The 14,624-nt window shown below is 44.0% G+C and overlaps 1 protein-coding gene across 2 annotated transcripts in view; it reads left to right on the top strand.

Annotated features, from left to right (window-relative positions):
• The first annotated feature begins 783 nt into the window (after window positions 1-783).
• AMPH (amphiphysin) overlaps window positions 784-14,624 on the top strand; it is a 123,267-nt gene continuing 109,426 nt past the window's right edge. For both annotated transcript variants that reach the window (XM_059483504.1, XM_059483512.1), the window contains exon 1: window positions 784-941. In XM_059483504.1, the coding sequence (XP_059339487.1) occupies window positions 873-941 (69 nt within the window). In that variant the 5' untranslated portion in view covers window positions 784-872. The remainder of the gene's footprint in view (window positions 942-14,624) is intronic.

A 14,624-nucleotide genomic window follows, 5' to 3' on the forward strand; every position in this document is an offset into this window, starting at 1 on the left:
CTAGGAAGGATGACTTTGCCAACCTTGAGTGACAGGTGCTGTATGATCTCAAGAAGATTTTGGGGTGCTTGAGTGTCAGGGAGGACAGAGTTTTTTTTTTATGACTGCCCTTCAATTTTGACTTGAAGTTGTAATTTCAGAAATAAGATCAAAACCACAAAACCAGTCTGGAACCAGTTTACTGCTGTTGGTTGCTATACTGAGAAATGAGTGAGGAATGGATGGAAGGAGGATGTCGAGAGCAGAAGAACGGCAAGGCAAGCGTAGCACATTCAGCAGCACGGGCATGGTAACCGCAGAACAGCTGATGGCTGTGCTAGGAAGCCCCGTTCAGGCCGAGCTGGGGGGCGCAGGTCCCTCAACCGCAGCATCCATTACTGCACGTGATGCTGCAGCCCCCAAACCAGGGAAAAGTGTTAAAGGAGCTCAGACCTGGGAGTGACTCTGACTTCGTGGAAGCTTCTAGGGAGTAAGCAGGTGCCTATGGTTCTCCGGCTGTACAAGGAGGCTTGTGCCAGTAGTGGACGCAGCCATCAGCTGCGCTTCTAGAAATCCTCATCCCCATTATCCCTCTGGATATGTTTTACAATCTAGAGGAACTGCCTCACCTCCAGCAGACACCGGTACCCGCCCTGCGGGGTCCGACAGCCGCCTCCCCGGGGCCGGGGCCAGACCAAGGCGGGGGACCCGCGCCTCACCTGAGGCGGCGGCGGTGGCCACGCCTCTCCCTGCTGTGCCTCTAAAGCCCTCCTCCTCCTCTTCCTCCTCCTCCTCTCCATCCCTCCATTCCTGCCTCGCCGCTGCCGCTCGTAGCTGCCGGGCTCTGCCTCGCCCGCCTTCTCTCCCCACCCTCCTAATCCCCACCACCAGCCATGGCCGACATGAAGACAGGTATCTTCGCCAAAAACGTCCAGAAACGCCTCAACCGCGCCCAGGAGAAGGTGCGCTCCGGGGCGGGGGAACTGCTGGGAAGGGGCGGAGGGGGATGAAGAGCGCGGCGGCGGTGCCCGGGGTCGGCGAGAGGATGCGGCTCCGCTCGCCCCCAGCGCCCGCCGCCGCAGCTCCCCCGGTCCGTGCCCGCGGGGCGCCGGGCCGGGGCCGCCGGCCTGGTTACGTAACTGACCCATTTCACCCAGCGCTGCCCCGGCTTCCCCCGGCCGCGGCTCCCGAGCGCGGGGCTGCGGCGCTGCGGGCGCTGCCGGCGGCACCTGCCGCAGGCCCAGGCCGCCGCTGCTCCCTCGCCCTTGAGGCGGCGCGGGGCTGCCCGCGGGGGAGGCGCCGCTCCGCGCCCGGCGTGGCCGCGGGGCTGCCCCGGCCCGCGCGGGGAACGCGGGCTCGGTTCGCCTCGCTTCGCCTCACCGCCCGCCGCCAGCCCTCCTAAGAGGATTGCCTTTCCTTTAATATCCGCGCCGATTCATCCCCGGCTGCGGCGATCCGCCTTGCTGCAGCCGCGGCGTGACAGACACCGCTGCGTGTGATGACAGGAGCCCGCGGGGGCCGGGGGCTGGCGCAGCCCGCGCCTCCTTCGGCGGCTGCTGCGGTTTTGGGGAGCTGCTCAGGATGTCATGGGGCTGGTCGAAGTGTCCTGCAGCTGACAGACAGCTTGTGCTGCTTATGACAGTCGGTCCCGATTCTAGTGCTGTCGTAGCCTGGAAATGACCAACGGGCGAATCAGGGAGAATTTGCAGGAGTTCCTGATCAAAGACGAGGGCTTTACGAGCCACTTTTTGTTTTGTTCATCTTCATTAATGAAAGCTGATAGGTATAAATGTTCCGCACAAATAGCTCCTGTGTAGCTGTTGGGTATCTCAAAACATAATCATAGATACAGATATTAGGCCCAATAGAAAAGCATTTGTGTTTGACTGTGTGTAGCAGGTGTGTCTGCTGTTAGTACAGTTTGCAATAAAACTATTGCCAGCATGAGTTTTGCAGACATAGTTGTCAGTACGTGTTGCAAGTCATCTCTTTTGAGGGTTAATAAAACCTTTATACCCCTCTATCATATATCCTGTATTGTTATGCAGCTTAGGAAATAGGGCTCTTGTGAATTAAGAAAGATTATTTTGTTAGCATATTTCTTGTACTTCACTGCCCATAAATCCGCACTTTCTTTTTGGCCACACATTGAATTCTGTGGAGCTCCAGCGGCAGAAAAAAACGCAGTAATTAATATGTCTTATTCATAATTGCGTTATTATTTAAAAATCTAATAGTTGAGGCTGTCACAGACTAGTGATTAATTTTCCCTTTCAAATACTCCTGTCTAGCTCACCAGGTTATAAAGTACTAGACTTTTCAACACCAAAGTCATGATGCGTTTCCATTCTTGCAGGTTTGGCCTGTAACTGTTTTCAGGTAAAACACGTAAAGCCTCTGTAATAGTTCAAAGAGATCTGATGACTTTATGGTGTGATTGAATTGACTTGAGTTCATAGTTGGAGTCGAGGCCTAAAAATACTGTTTGTTTCCTTGTGTCTTTGTCAGTATGGTTATGATTAACCATCTGGAAAAGCACTGGTGCAAGTTGTAATCACATGTACTGCTTCAAGCTGTGTCTGTTCCAATGTGTGGAGTCCTGCTCACAGAAATGTGTGGGCATACTAGAGAGAACATCTTAATGTGAATATCTGAGATACCCTGTACTTCTCAAAGGTTGTTCATGCACCAGCCCCAGGACAGGTGCCTTGAGTCTGATGGGTGCCTTGGGTGCAAACGAAAGATGCTGTTGGGCTCTGACAGATGGTCTGCTCCACCTCCACTTTGGTGATCAATCATGCTAACAAGGGGGAAATTTGTCTGGTTTGACTTTCATGTATCAGTCAGGCATCTGGCAATTTTGGCTTCCTTATAGTATCTGTGGTGTTAATTTCTTATGTCAGTGGTCTGCAAGTTGCTTATTGACAGGGTTATTTACAAGACATTAGTGGCCTCACACAGTCATAGTACCAGTGGTCTGACACAGAGTGGGTCACAGTACCATGTAGCTCTGTATACTTGCCTCCTCCTTCTTGGCCCATGTGTTGTTATTGCATGAGCTGTGCATGTATACTCTTTCATGTCTATGTTTCTGGTTAGCTTTGAGTTCATGTATGTCTGTATAACATAAAATCCTTCATTATTTTTGCAGAAACTTTACCAAAAAAAACCAAAAGAAAACAGGCCCCAAATGGGAATGATTGAGTTTTGTTTGTTTGTTTTGGGTACTTGATGACAACAAGTAAATTTTGTCTAGGAGTTGAAAATGTATGATTGGTCTGATTCTTGATGGTGTGAATAGGACAGCATTGTGACAGTGCTGTCCAGTGTAATATCACACTGGCTTAAAGAGATTTTAAATACATTGAGTTGTTTTTATCTTGATGCTTATATTGGATTTGTGCACCTTCAGTTTACTGAATGTATTCTTATATATCAATGCTTTCATAAAGCATTTTTGCATTGCTTTCTATTATTTATTGATGCAACAGATGTATTAAAAATATGGAGTGGCTCTATAACATAGACCTTCATTTTGGATTTCAGTAAAGCTTTTGATACTTTCTCTCACAGGATCCTGCTGGATAAAATGTCCAGCCCATAGCTGGATAAACACATTGTGCAGTGGGTAAGCAACTGTCCCACAGGTTGCTATCAAAGGGTTACAGTCAATGGGGTGACAGACTGGTGAGCTGTCACTAGTGGGGTTCCTCATGGCTTCATCCTCAGCCCGGTGCTCTTCAACATCTTCACAAATTACTTAGGCATAGCACTGTAAGGGATTCTAAGTAAGTTTGCAGATGCTAGAAAACTGGGAGGAGCTGTTGACTCCTGTGAAGGCAGAGAGGCCCTGAAGAGAGAACTTGACAAATGAGAAGGCTGGGCAATCACCAACCATATGAAATTCAGAAAGGGCCAGATTCTGCACCTGGGATAGGACAACTCTGGATGTATGGACAGACTGGGGAAGAAGAATCTGGAAAGCAGCCCAGAAGAAAGGGACCTGGGAGTCCTGGTCTACAGGAAGTTGAATGTGAGGGCCATGAGGGCCAAGCATGTCCTGGGTACAATCAGGCACTGCATCACAAGCTGGGCAAGGGAGGGGATTGTCCCCTTTGCTCTGCACTGCTGCAGCCTCACCTTGAGTCCTGTGGGTGGTTTTGGGTGCCACAATATAAGAAAGATATTAAGCTATTAGAGAACACCCTAAAGGAGAGTTAACAAAGGTCATGAAGGGCCTTGACAGGAAGTTTCAAATATGAGGACTGGATGAGGGAGACTGGAGCCTGGAGAAGGGAGACTGAGGGGAGATCTTATAGTAGTCTATGACCTATTCATGAGGAGGAGAAGGGCAGACACTGATCTTTTCTCTTGTGGTGACCAGTGACAGGAGCTGACAGAATGGCCTGCGGTGGCATCGGGGAAGGTGTAGGTTAGATATTGGAAAAATGTTCTTCCCCAGAGGGTGGTGGTTGGGCACTGGAGCAGGCTCCCCAGGGAAACAGTCACAGCACCAAGCCTAAAAAAGTTCAAGAAGTGTTTGGACAATGCTCTTGGGCACATGTGACTCTTGGGGATGGTCCTGTGCAGACCTGTGAGTTGGACTCAGTCCTTGTGGATCTCTTTGAATTCAGTTTATTCTGCAATCTCTGATTCATTTTTGTAAACTATTTTTCTAATAATGCCACCATTATCTTCAGTATCTTGCTGTCTAGGAGAAATTTTAGTTGTACAGTGAGGTAGTGTGTGTGTCTAGTCACTATTTATATGATAAAAGCTAAATAACTGCAAAATCTCATATTGGCCAGATCTTGTTCTTGCATTAGAAGCGTTAATCTAAGAGTTATTTGGAAATAATGATTGGACACTCTATTTTTCACATCATCCAGGTGATGGTGCTCTATGTGGTAGCATATGTGCCCTGGCACCCTGATTTTGAATCAGAGTGTGCCATCTATTAAAATCCTCTGGTCATCACATTTCCTCAATTACTTTTGCCTCAAAATGCAGGAAGTGTGGACATGCTGAGCTTTCAGCATCTGTTAAAATCTGCCAAAAGTCAGCTGAACAAACTGGATTAAATTTTTATAAGGACCAGATTGATTTAGGAGACTACATCCCAGCCATAAAAGTTAATGAAATACCAATGTATTTAAAATGAAACCAGAATACATGTTTTGGTAACCAAGGTTGACTGAGTCAATTCTAAAGACAAGGTTACTTGAATGAAAAGGCTGAATTTGTATCCCCAGGTTCCTCTGGAAAAATCCATTTAAGCTGATAACCCAGTGTATAACACTAGTTATCTCCTTGGCCTCTCTTCTATAACGTTGTGCTGGTTGAAAGCAAACCAGCAGGGGATCCCAAGTCAGAACTACAATTTAGTAGGAAAATTAAAAGAAAATGCAGTAGTACAAAAACAATAATAGAGTCAGTATACAACTTGACTGGGTTGGTCAGGGTGTTGGTAGCAGTCCTATTAAATGGTGGCTGCAGTCCTCCCGGAGTGACACATGTGGTTCTGTTGAAGCAGTGATCCTGTCGAAGGGTGTAGTTTTCCTCTGAAGGTCCAGGGTGGTGTAGATGGATCTGGTCTTCCTCTGAGAATCCAGTGGGAGAAGGTGGACTGTGGTGTTCCAAATCTCAGATTTTATCTAGGTAGGATTGCTCCTCCCCCTGGCTGGAGCATCTCGCAATGGGATGATGTAATTTTACCAGTCCTGCAGTGAGGTACAATGGCCCATTAAGAGAAGATATCCCCCTGGAGGGAGGATGGGTCATGGAAGAGTTAAAGAATGCTGCCCCACTTGGTTTTAACAAATGGTAATAGAATACATACTTTTGGTTACATCTTGCATTGCAACCTAAGACAAGCCCAGCCACTGTAATTGAATAGCATAGAGACCGAGTGACCTCCTAGCCCTAGTGCCTGACCATTTCAGGGCTGACCAAAATTAAAGCTTGGCTTTAAGGGTACTGTCCAAATGCCTCTTCAACAGTGACAGGCATGGCTGGGGGAGACATCAGCTACCTCTCTAGGAAGCCTACTCTGTGTTTTGGCCACCCTCAGAGTAATGAAATGTTTCCTCTTGTCAAGTCTGAACTTCTCCCAGTGGGCACAACTTGGAGCCATTCCCCATGTGTCCTGGGACTGGGAGAGAAAGAAGATCTCAGCACCTCCCATTCTGCTTCCCTCCTCAGGAAGCTGTAGGGAGCAGTGAGGTCACCCCTCAGCCTCCTCCTCCTCTCCAAACCAGACAAGCCTAGTGCCCTCAGTGCTCCCCAGAGCACATTCCTGCCAGCCCCTTCCCCTGCTTTGGTGCCCTTCTCAGCACATGCTCAAGGACCTTCACATCCTTTTTAAATAGTGGGGCCCAGCACTGCACCCAGTGCTCGAGGTGAGGCTGCACCAGCGCTGAATTCAGTGGGATAATCACCTCTCTTGGCTGGCTGCTGATGCTGTGTTTGATGCACCCCAGGATGAGGTTTGCTCCCTTGGCTGCCAGGGCACACACACTGCTGATCCCATTGATCTTCCTGCCAACCAGCACCCCCAAACCCCCTTCTGCAGGGCTGCTCTCCAGCTGTTCCTCTCCCACTTCAGACTTGTGCCTGCAATTATTCCGTCCAGGTGCAGAATCCAGCATTTGCTTGGTCTTGCTCAGCTTCATGTCACTGGTGACTGCTCAATACTCCAATCAATCCAGGTCCCTCTGCAAGGCAAAGCCTCTTATCCCATGGGAGAGTCAGCAGCACTTGCCAGTTTGGCATCATCACCTAACTATCTGCACATTCCCTGCAGCCTCCAGATCACTGATGGAGAGACTGAACAGAGCTGCCTCTAGACCTGAGCCCTGAGGAACACCACTGGTAACTGGTCACCAGCCACATGTCCTGTTTGCTGCAATAATTTGAGCCCTGCTCTTCAACCAATGCTTCAGCCAGTGCACTGCATACCTGCTCATCCCACTGTTGGAAAACTTGTCTGGAAGGAGGTTTTGAGGGACAGTATCAAAAACCTTTCTAAACCGCATTAAAACTGGGGGTATAAATCCCGTGTCTTCACTTCGTCCAGGCAGATGTGAAAAACACACCAATCACTTGTTTTTAAAGTTTTAAAAGTTTATTAGTAATAAAATGGTTATAAAAATAGTAATACAATTAGAGTAATAATAATTTGGACAATTTGAATCAGGACAATATGAGACAATAGAGACAAAGAGTTACGGATGTCCGGGTACCTCTTTCTGGGCAGCATGTGCTGGGAGATGGTTATGGGTATTCAGTACCTTCTGCTAGTGCAGGGCTGGAAAGAATTGTCTTCAGAGATTTCCCCAGTGTGTACTGGTAGGGAAAGGAGCAGGTAGAAGAAGATGGATTTGAGTAGAATAAAATAGTTCAATTTTAACAGACCTACAACACTCATCCGGTCCCACTACCTGATCACTTCAGGGCTGACCAAAAGTGAAAGCGTGGCCTTAAGGGCACTGTCCAAATGCCTTTTCAACACTCATATGTTGAAAGCGAAGGGAGACGACCCATCCTTGTTGATCAGCATCGAACTCCAGATTTATTGATCCAAAAGGCACGTTTTTATAACCATGTTAATTAAGATCATACATATTGCAAAACTTGAGCTCACCATAGGCTACAGAGCAAACACTAACCCCTCCCTTTGTTTTCAATACCTGTGGTTTGTTTATTGAAAACAAGATTTGTGTTCTCACCCTGATATGAAGGGTTCTCAAAACCTCCATGTCTGTTCCCAAAACAGCCAAGGACAGAATGTTTACCTGTTATGAGAAGACTGTCTGAGAATCCTGCTGTTTATAAAAATGTGCCTGAGAACCTAGTTATTTACAGAAACAGGCTTGGGAACTGCTACTTTACAGCTGCCTTTTACTTTTCCATCAGCTGTATATTTTCATGGCCTCTTTCTTTAAGCCATGTCTGAGCAAATTTCTCCAACGCTCATAGACATGGGTTCATTGACCACATCTCCAAGAGGTCTCTTCCAGGGTTTGACACCATCTCATAATAAACCCAGCTGGTGCTGTCACAACATTTCCGAAACTCGATTTCAGTAAGGTTTGTTCCTGGGCATTTCTTGCATAGCTCCTGAAAATCAAGCTAATGTGGTTTTGGTGTTTTAACGTCTAAGTCAGTAGTGTATGTGGTTTCATCTGAAATTTAAGCCAGTACATACTCCAGTTTATGGGAACTTGGGAGGCATTACAAGCGTTGTAAAGGAAGAGATTCTATGAAGGAAACAGTAAGCTTCCATTTGGAAGGAAATTTTGTGGTTCTGTACAAGTTCTGTTCTGTAACTAATAACATGTGCTCTGAGGCAGGAGACAAGTATGTGGAAGAATATTATTGTGAAAGGCGTGCTACATCTATTATAGCTGTGCTGACCTGCTTGCAATGTAATGACATGGTTCTGGGAGCTGCAGGTCCCTAACAGCCAACTGCTGTCTAATGATTTAAAATGTTGGCCACACAGATATTGTAAAATGTTTTGTACTCAAGTCATTACAGTATTAAGACAGGCCTTGACATTTGGGGCCCTGCTGGCACAAGTACACAAAATGATGAGGAAACTCCACCTCTGAAGAGCTAATTCTTAATCTCTGTGTTTATAAACAAAACCAATAACAAGTCAATCATTTCTCATATGGATAGAATGGTCTAAACTATGCAGATGATATTTTTCTATCTTCAGGGTCAAGTATAATGAAAACTTGAATTTCGTTTTTTTAAAGGAAATTTTTTTTTAGTTCTCTTTTTTTAACATAGAAATTATAGAAAGAATGGAGTGCAGGTGGTCATCTGGCCATCCTACTAAATGAATGTGGAATCAACTGTACTTAAAATTATTCCTCAGGAATTATTTTCTTGCCAGCCTTTTAAAGTTTGTAATGGTGGAGATTTTGCAGGTTCCCTAAATTGACCTGTACCTTTGTTTAGGCACCTCCAATCAGAAAGTTCTCTTCTCATAGAATGTAAATGTCTTTTTTTGCAGTTCAAGTTTCCTTGTTGTAGAGGAACGTGTTCTTTCTTCTTGCCTCAAAATTTAGAAGTGTTTTTCATCTTTTGTCAGCACTCCCTCTGATCTAACTGGAGTTATCACATGACTCTTTCAATCAGGTGAAACAGTAGCTCTTAATAAAATATTGATTGCTTTCACTTATTTTAGTTTCTAATGTACAGGTTAAAAGGTAGAGGTAGATTTTGGTTTTCTGGGTACAAAGCATGAAAGAAAGGGGAGAGAAAACCCCCAAGGCTCCTTCCTGTTAGGTTCTCTTATGATATTTTCCCTGCTTTGTAATCTTTGTAAAGGAAATCTATTTCTTGTTTCCCAGTTTTCCCCATATATGTAGTATTAACCATGATCCTGCAAGTTGTTACATAATACACTCTTTCTCATTGTTACTCAGTTTCCACAAGACAAGGAAGTGCTGATTCTTAAGTGTTAAGGGGGTCCATAGCTCTGTGTTCATTGGCTGAAGCATTATTACTATCAAGGTGGCCTCATCCTCTCTTCTTGCTTGACAGTTTCATCTTTTCTCTCTTATTCTTTCTCATTTCCTTTTTAGTTTTTTAGCATGGGTCCCTTCCTCTACTGTTCTCTCTAAACTTCACTTAAATCCTATCTTAAAAATAAAGTAAATTTTTTTAAAATCTGCTAAATTGTTTGGTTTGGTTCTGGACTGCCTTCTTCACTACATCTTGCCCATCTAGCAGATCATCTGTTTGTCATTGTTATATTATCTAAAACCTAATGTTTCTGACAAGCACTGCCCCATGGTAGCTGTCAGTGGTCTGCAGACACTGCACAGTGCATGCCACCTTCCTGTTGTGATACTATTAAGAGTGAGACTTTATGGGCACATAGAGGAGAAATGCTGAGGTGGTGATAACCTGTGTATCTGGAAATTGCTGGAATTTCTGGTCTGGATTGATCACCAGTGCCTGCCTCTTAGGATGTGCTCTGAACCCTGGTGCAACCAGTTGTTGTAGATGGCAAAGGGTGAGAGAGCAGTAGATGAGGGCAGGAAAGGAGAATACAAGTTGCTTTTCAGCTCAGTGGCCCAAGTTTTATCCACTGGCTAGGAGGAGCAGTGAAGAAAACTGGCCAGATCTGTCATAGCAGGATATTTCAGTGGAGATAAATGGCAGAGAAAAGCAGGCTAGGTATAAGGTGGGGGTGAGCATGGAGAGGAGAGCAGTATGCCTGTGCTTGCCTTTCCTGCAACACACCTGTCCAGGCTGTGGGGAGCCTCTCTAAATGGCTTGTCAAGCCAGTGTGGGATGATGGACAGTATACTGACCTTGGGAGAAAACAAAAATAAAGAGCGAAAAATGCCCTTTAACACATTTTTTGCAGTTGCCTATGTGAAAAGGATTGTATCTCCCTGAACTCGCCTAAAGATGGCAGGATTTAGGATTTTTCACTTGCCTAAAGTTTGCACAGGGGGATTCAGCCCCACCCAAAGCCTGATCAGGCAGCAGTCACTGCCTGCTGTGCCAGTACCCTCACTCACCTCAGGGATTGCAGTGTGCAGGGAGAAGGAGTAGAAGAAGGTGGCTGTGCTGCTTCAATACAGAGGGCATCTTCTCTAGGGAGCAGTTGTTTGGTTTAGTTCATTGGGCTCTGCTGCAAACTCAGCTGCTAGGAGCTTCCAGTCCAGAGGTTTCGAGTGCTGGGTCACTCCTCCCTAAATGTTCTGTGGCATCAGCATCAGTGCTGTGTGACACTGAATCTTTGCTGTTCTCGAACTCTAAATCATTTATTCCAGAATTAATGAGTAGCTAGTTAGTCAGTAGTGGTCAGAATGATAAACCAATGACCAACTCTGGAAAGCAACTGTGTCATGTTTGGTCATGTTGAGTCTCTGCTATTCGAAATTTATTAATCTGTTTAAGAGGGCATGGTAAAACTTAGGCTGCCATAAAGACACATGGAACACATTTCTGCTTGTGCTGTGAGAAAGCTAAGCAGGAAATACCCTGTTCCTCTTCCTGGTGGCTCTACCTTTCTTTCTGTTGTCTCAATAATTATTCTTCATTATCTGTAGGACATTAGCACATGTGAGATTCTGCAGAACTGGGGACAAAACCAAGTGAATAATGGTGTGGACAAGCACTTAGTTGGTCAAATTCTGTATAGCCAGTTTCTCAGAATGTTGGTAGGATAGTGGGAGTGCTCAAAGGCCTTTCAGTGGGCAGGGTCACAAAAAAGTCAGGGATCGTACCACACTTCAAGGCTCTGGGCTCAAACTCCCAGTGCCCTGCTACTACTCTTTATTGTTATACCTTCTTTTTCTTACTACTTCTTTTCTGACAAAAAGCTCCTGCTTACCCCCAGATAAGATCCTCTGCCTTGTTCTCCCTGTTTCTGTAGCAGATTAATTCCTTTGATGCTCCCTGGAAGTCTCTGCTTTCTCACTTCCTAACCCCACTTCTTTGTACCCACAATATTGCTAAAGCTCTGATTTGTACAGATACAGAGGCCAGTGCTACAGTCTATGAACTGCAGTCTGTCCTCTTTATCTGTGATATGAAAGTGGAGAAAATGTACATGTGAGCCTGCACATGCTTGAAAGACACTGACTATCCTACTTTTCCCAGGATAAATTGAAAAACATGCTAGGAGTTAGGTTTTATTTTTAATGTTTTTTAAAGCATTAAATTAATACATTAAATTTAAAGCATTAAAAATTAATACATTAAAACACTATTTTAATGCATTTTTAATGAAGTAGAGGTTTGAGAAAATAAAAGTTGCTAAAGAATACCGATAATCTGAATTTTCTTTCTAGATTGTGATAATTGGTAAGCATTTAAGTTGTGTCTTTATAGAAGTATAAGGGGTTAGCAGTATGTAGCAGAGGTAGGTGGTCGTCTGTAACGCCATGAGAAAGTTATTTATACTGATGATTCATGCTTTATGGCTCACCAAAGCCCAGTTAAAGGACCTACATGTACAAGGGTTAATACATATTTAGCATTAAGGAAGGAGATGAAACACTGCATACAGAGAAGATTAAATGTAGGCAGTCTGTTTCCTGTGGAGAATACTCAGACTTTGAGAGCTGAAAAATGACCCTGATTTTTCACATAAAATGCATGCATTAGTTTTTAGATCCAGGAAAAAGTTTAAAGACTTATTTGCATGTAGGACATGCAGAGGAATAAATTAAAATATTATATTCCTTTTAAACTTGCACAGATCTGTGTGTGGATGCTGTTGCTTATATTTAAACTAGGCTTCCTGTTGTTCAGCTTGCTATTGTAACTGTGAAAAATGCCGATCATTTGTTTTTAAAATTTTAAAAGTTTAATAGTAATAAAATGATTATAAAAATAGTAATACAATTAGAGTAATAATAATTCGGACAATTTGAATCAGGACAATATGAGACAATAGAGACAAAGAGTTACGGATGTCCAGGTACCTCTTTCTGGGCAGCAGGAGCCCGAAAAAGGACCCCCGTTAACAAAGGATTAACCCTTAAAAGCAATAGCCTGTTGCATATTTATACACTTCATACATGATGCATAAATTCCATTCAAATACAGGATTCTGTCTGATCATTGTCAACTTCTTCCTCTGAATCCTAACAGCACCTTCAAGGCAGGAAGAAGTTAGTTTCTTCTGATTAGAGGGCAATAAATTTTTTTTCTTGGAAAGATTTAGGTGCCCTGTGGCTCCTATCTTGCTGTGAGTCCTTTCTTAGAAAAAGTATCCTACCTAGCATAGTTTCTATTGTAACATTTTTTATAACCTAAAACTATATTTAGCACACTACTAAAGAGAATTAATACAGCATTACTTTCTAACACAATGCATATAATATTCATTTTAATATTTGTGAAAAGGGAATCATAAAATACGCATTTTTCACAGTAACCTAAATCCTTGTTAGTTTTTGTGGGTGTTATCTTTTCACACTGATAAAGCCGCCCTCTGCAGTTTGAATGAACTTTTTAAGTACAGAAGAGAAACTGCTGAAATGGATCTGGAGAGTACGATATATTTTTTTTCAAAATAATGTTGCCAGTATTTTTAACTATGGGACAAATTTTAGTCCTGTAAAAATCATAAGGAGTGGTTAATGAGGGTCATCAGAAGGGAAATAATTTAATTGATTGCCTCATGTTTTTCAAATCTCTACTAACAAAATTCTTATCACAGGGGAGACAGAGGCTGTGGATGAAAGGCGGAACACAGAGGAAACATAAGCCAAAGTTCATAGGTATACTGAGGCCTGAAGAGAGGCACAAGAGCATGGCTCAGTCTAGAGGCAGACTGATCTGGGGCAGGCTTAGGACAGCCATTCCCATGGTTTATCTTGCTCAGGAGAGAAACTCATTGAGAGAAAAGTGCACAGTAGTAACTGAAGACAGGCAAAGGATGGTTGGCTGCTTCTACCACAGCATCGTCCCTGCAGAACACATTCAGGAAATGGTAAAGGAGTGGATTCATACTATGTGAAGCAGTGAGTGGGAAACAAGCACAACAGAATAAGGTTAATGTCCATGGTTAGCTGAAGGCCAAAAACAAGCAGTGCTTTGGAGATGCATTGATATGAATTGAAAATTCGGAATTTGGATTTAAAGAATTTTGGAAATCTTAACAGTGCAAGGAAATTTCTTTGATTTTAAAAAATGGCACAGACCTCCTTCTCTATTCTCCAATGGCTTCTAGATTTATTAGTAAAGAAATGAATATACTCCTTATGATGTGACAGTCTTGCAGACTACCAAAATATGATTTTATTGATAATATATCTCTAAACATTGTTCTGTTTAAGTCTCAGCCAAAATGTGCAGGCAGAGTTAGTATCAGGAAAGTTGTGTCTTCATGTTTGTTTAACTTCCCTTTTCCTTCCTTATCTCTCTCTCTTCTTCTGTCGTCCTCTCCTTACTGCTTGCTCTTTCCCTTTCTCTTGTACATCTCACCACACAAGCTGTTGCAGACATAACCACCAAAGCCATTTAAAAAATTATTTGACTTCTGTTACTTGATAGGTGAGCCCAGCTGCACACTTCAGATTGTTTAAAAATCAGTTCTGAGCCTCCAAACGTTGTAGGCTATGAAAGAATACCGAATGTTCATTTTGTTTTATTTGTCTCCTGTTGTGCACGAGAGGAGGGACAGATGGTGCTGCTGGAACAAGGCTTTATCCCCTCAGGGTCTGCAGGGCTGACCAAGGTCCTCCCTGCGTGGGGGGAAAGCTGGGAATAAAGTGACAGCACCTCACACAGGTAGTGCTGGGTATCTGGAGAAAAACTAAAAGACAGGGAAGGTGAAATGGAGAGCTAAGTTGCCCAATAATTAAGACAGTGATTAGGCACTCTGAGAACTGCAAATGTGCAAGCTGAAGGAGCCTGCAATGGGCTACATTCATAAGCTATGTTTTTATCAGGACCTCCAACTAAGTTCACAGGAACTTCACCCAACTTGTCACCTTAGGGTTAAGCCCAGCAGTGCTGTCACTCCAGATTCAGTGAAGTCAAGGTGCTGTTTGTATCCCAGGGCTTTTCAACTTACTCCTGCTCCCTATGCTTGTACTAAAAAAAAATTCCCTCATATGAGATTTGTGCTTCTAGGGTCTGAAAAGCCTGTTTCAGAGAAGACC

Source organism: Ammospiza nelsoni, chromosome 1 (assembly GCF_027579445.1).
Source record: "Ammospiza nelsoni isolate bAmmNel1 chromosome 1, bAmmNel1.pri, whole genome shotgun sequence".
Classification (NCBI taxonomy): Eukaryota; Metazoa; Chordata; class Aves; order Passeriformes; family Passerellidae; genus Ammospiza; species Ammospiza nelsoni.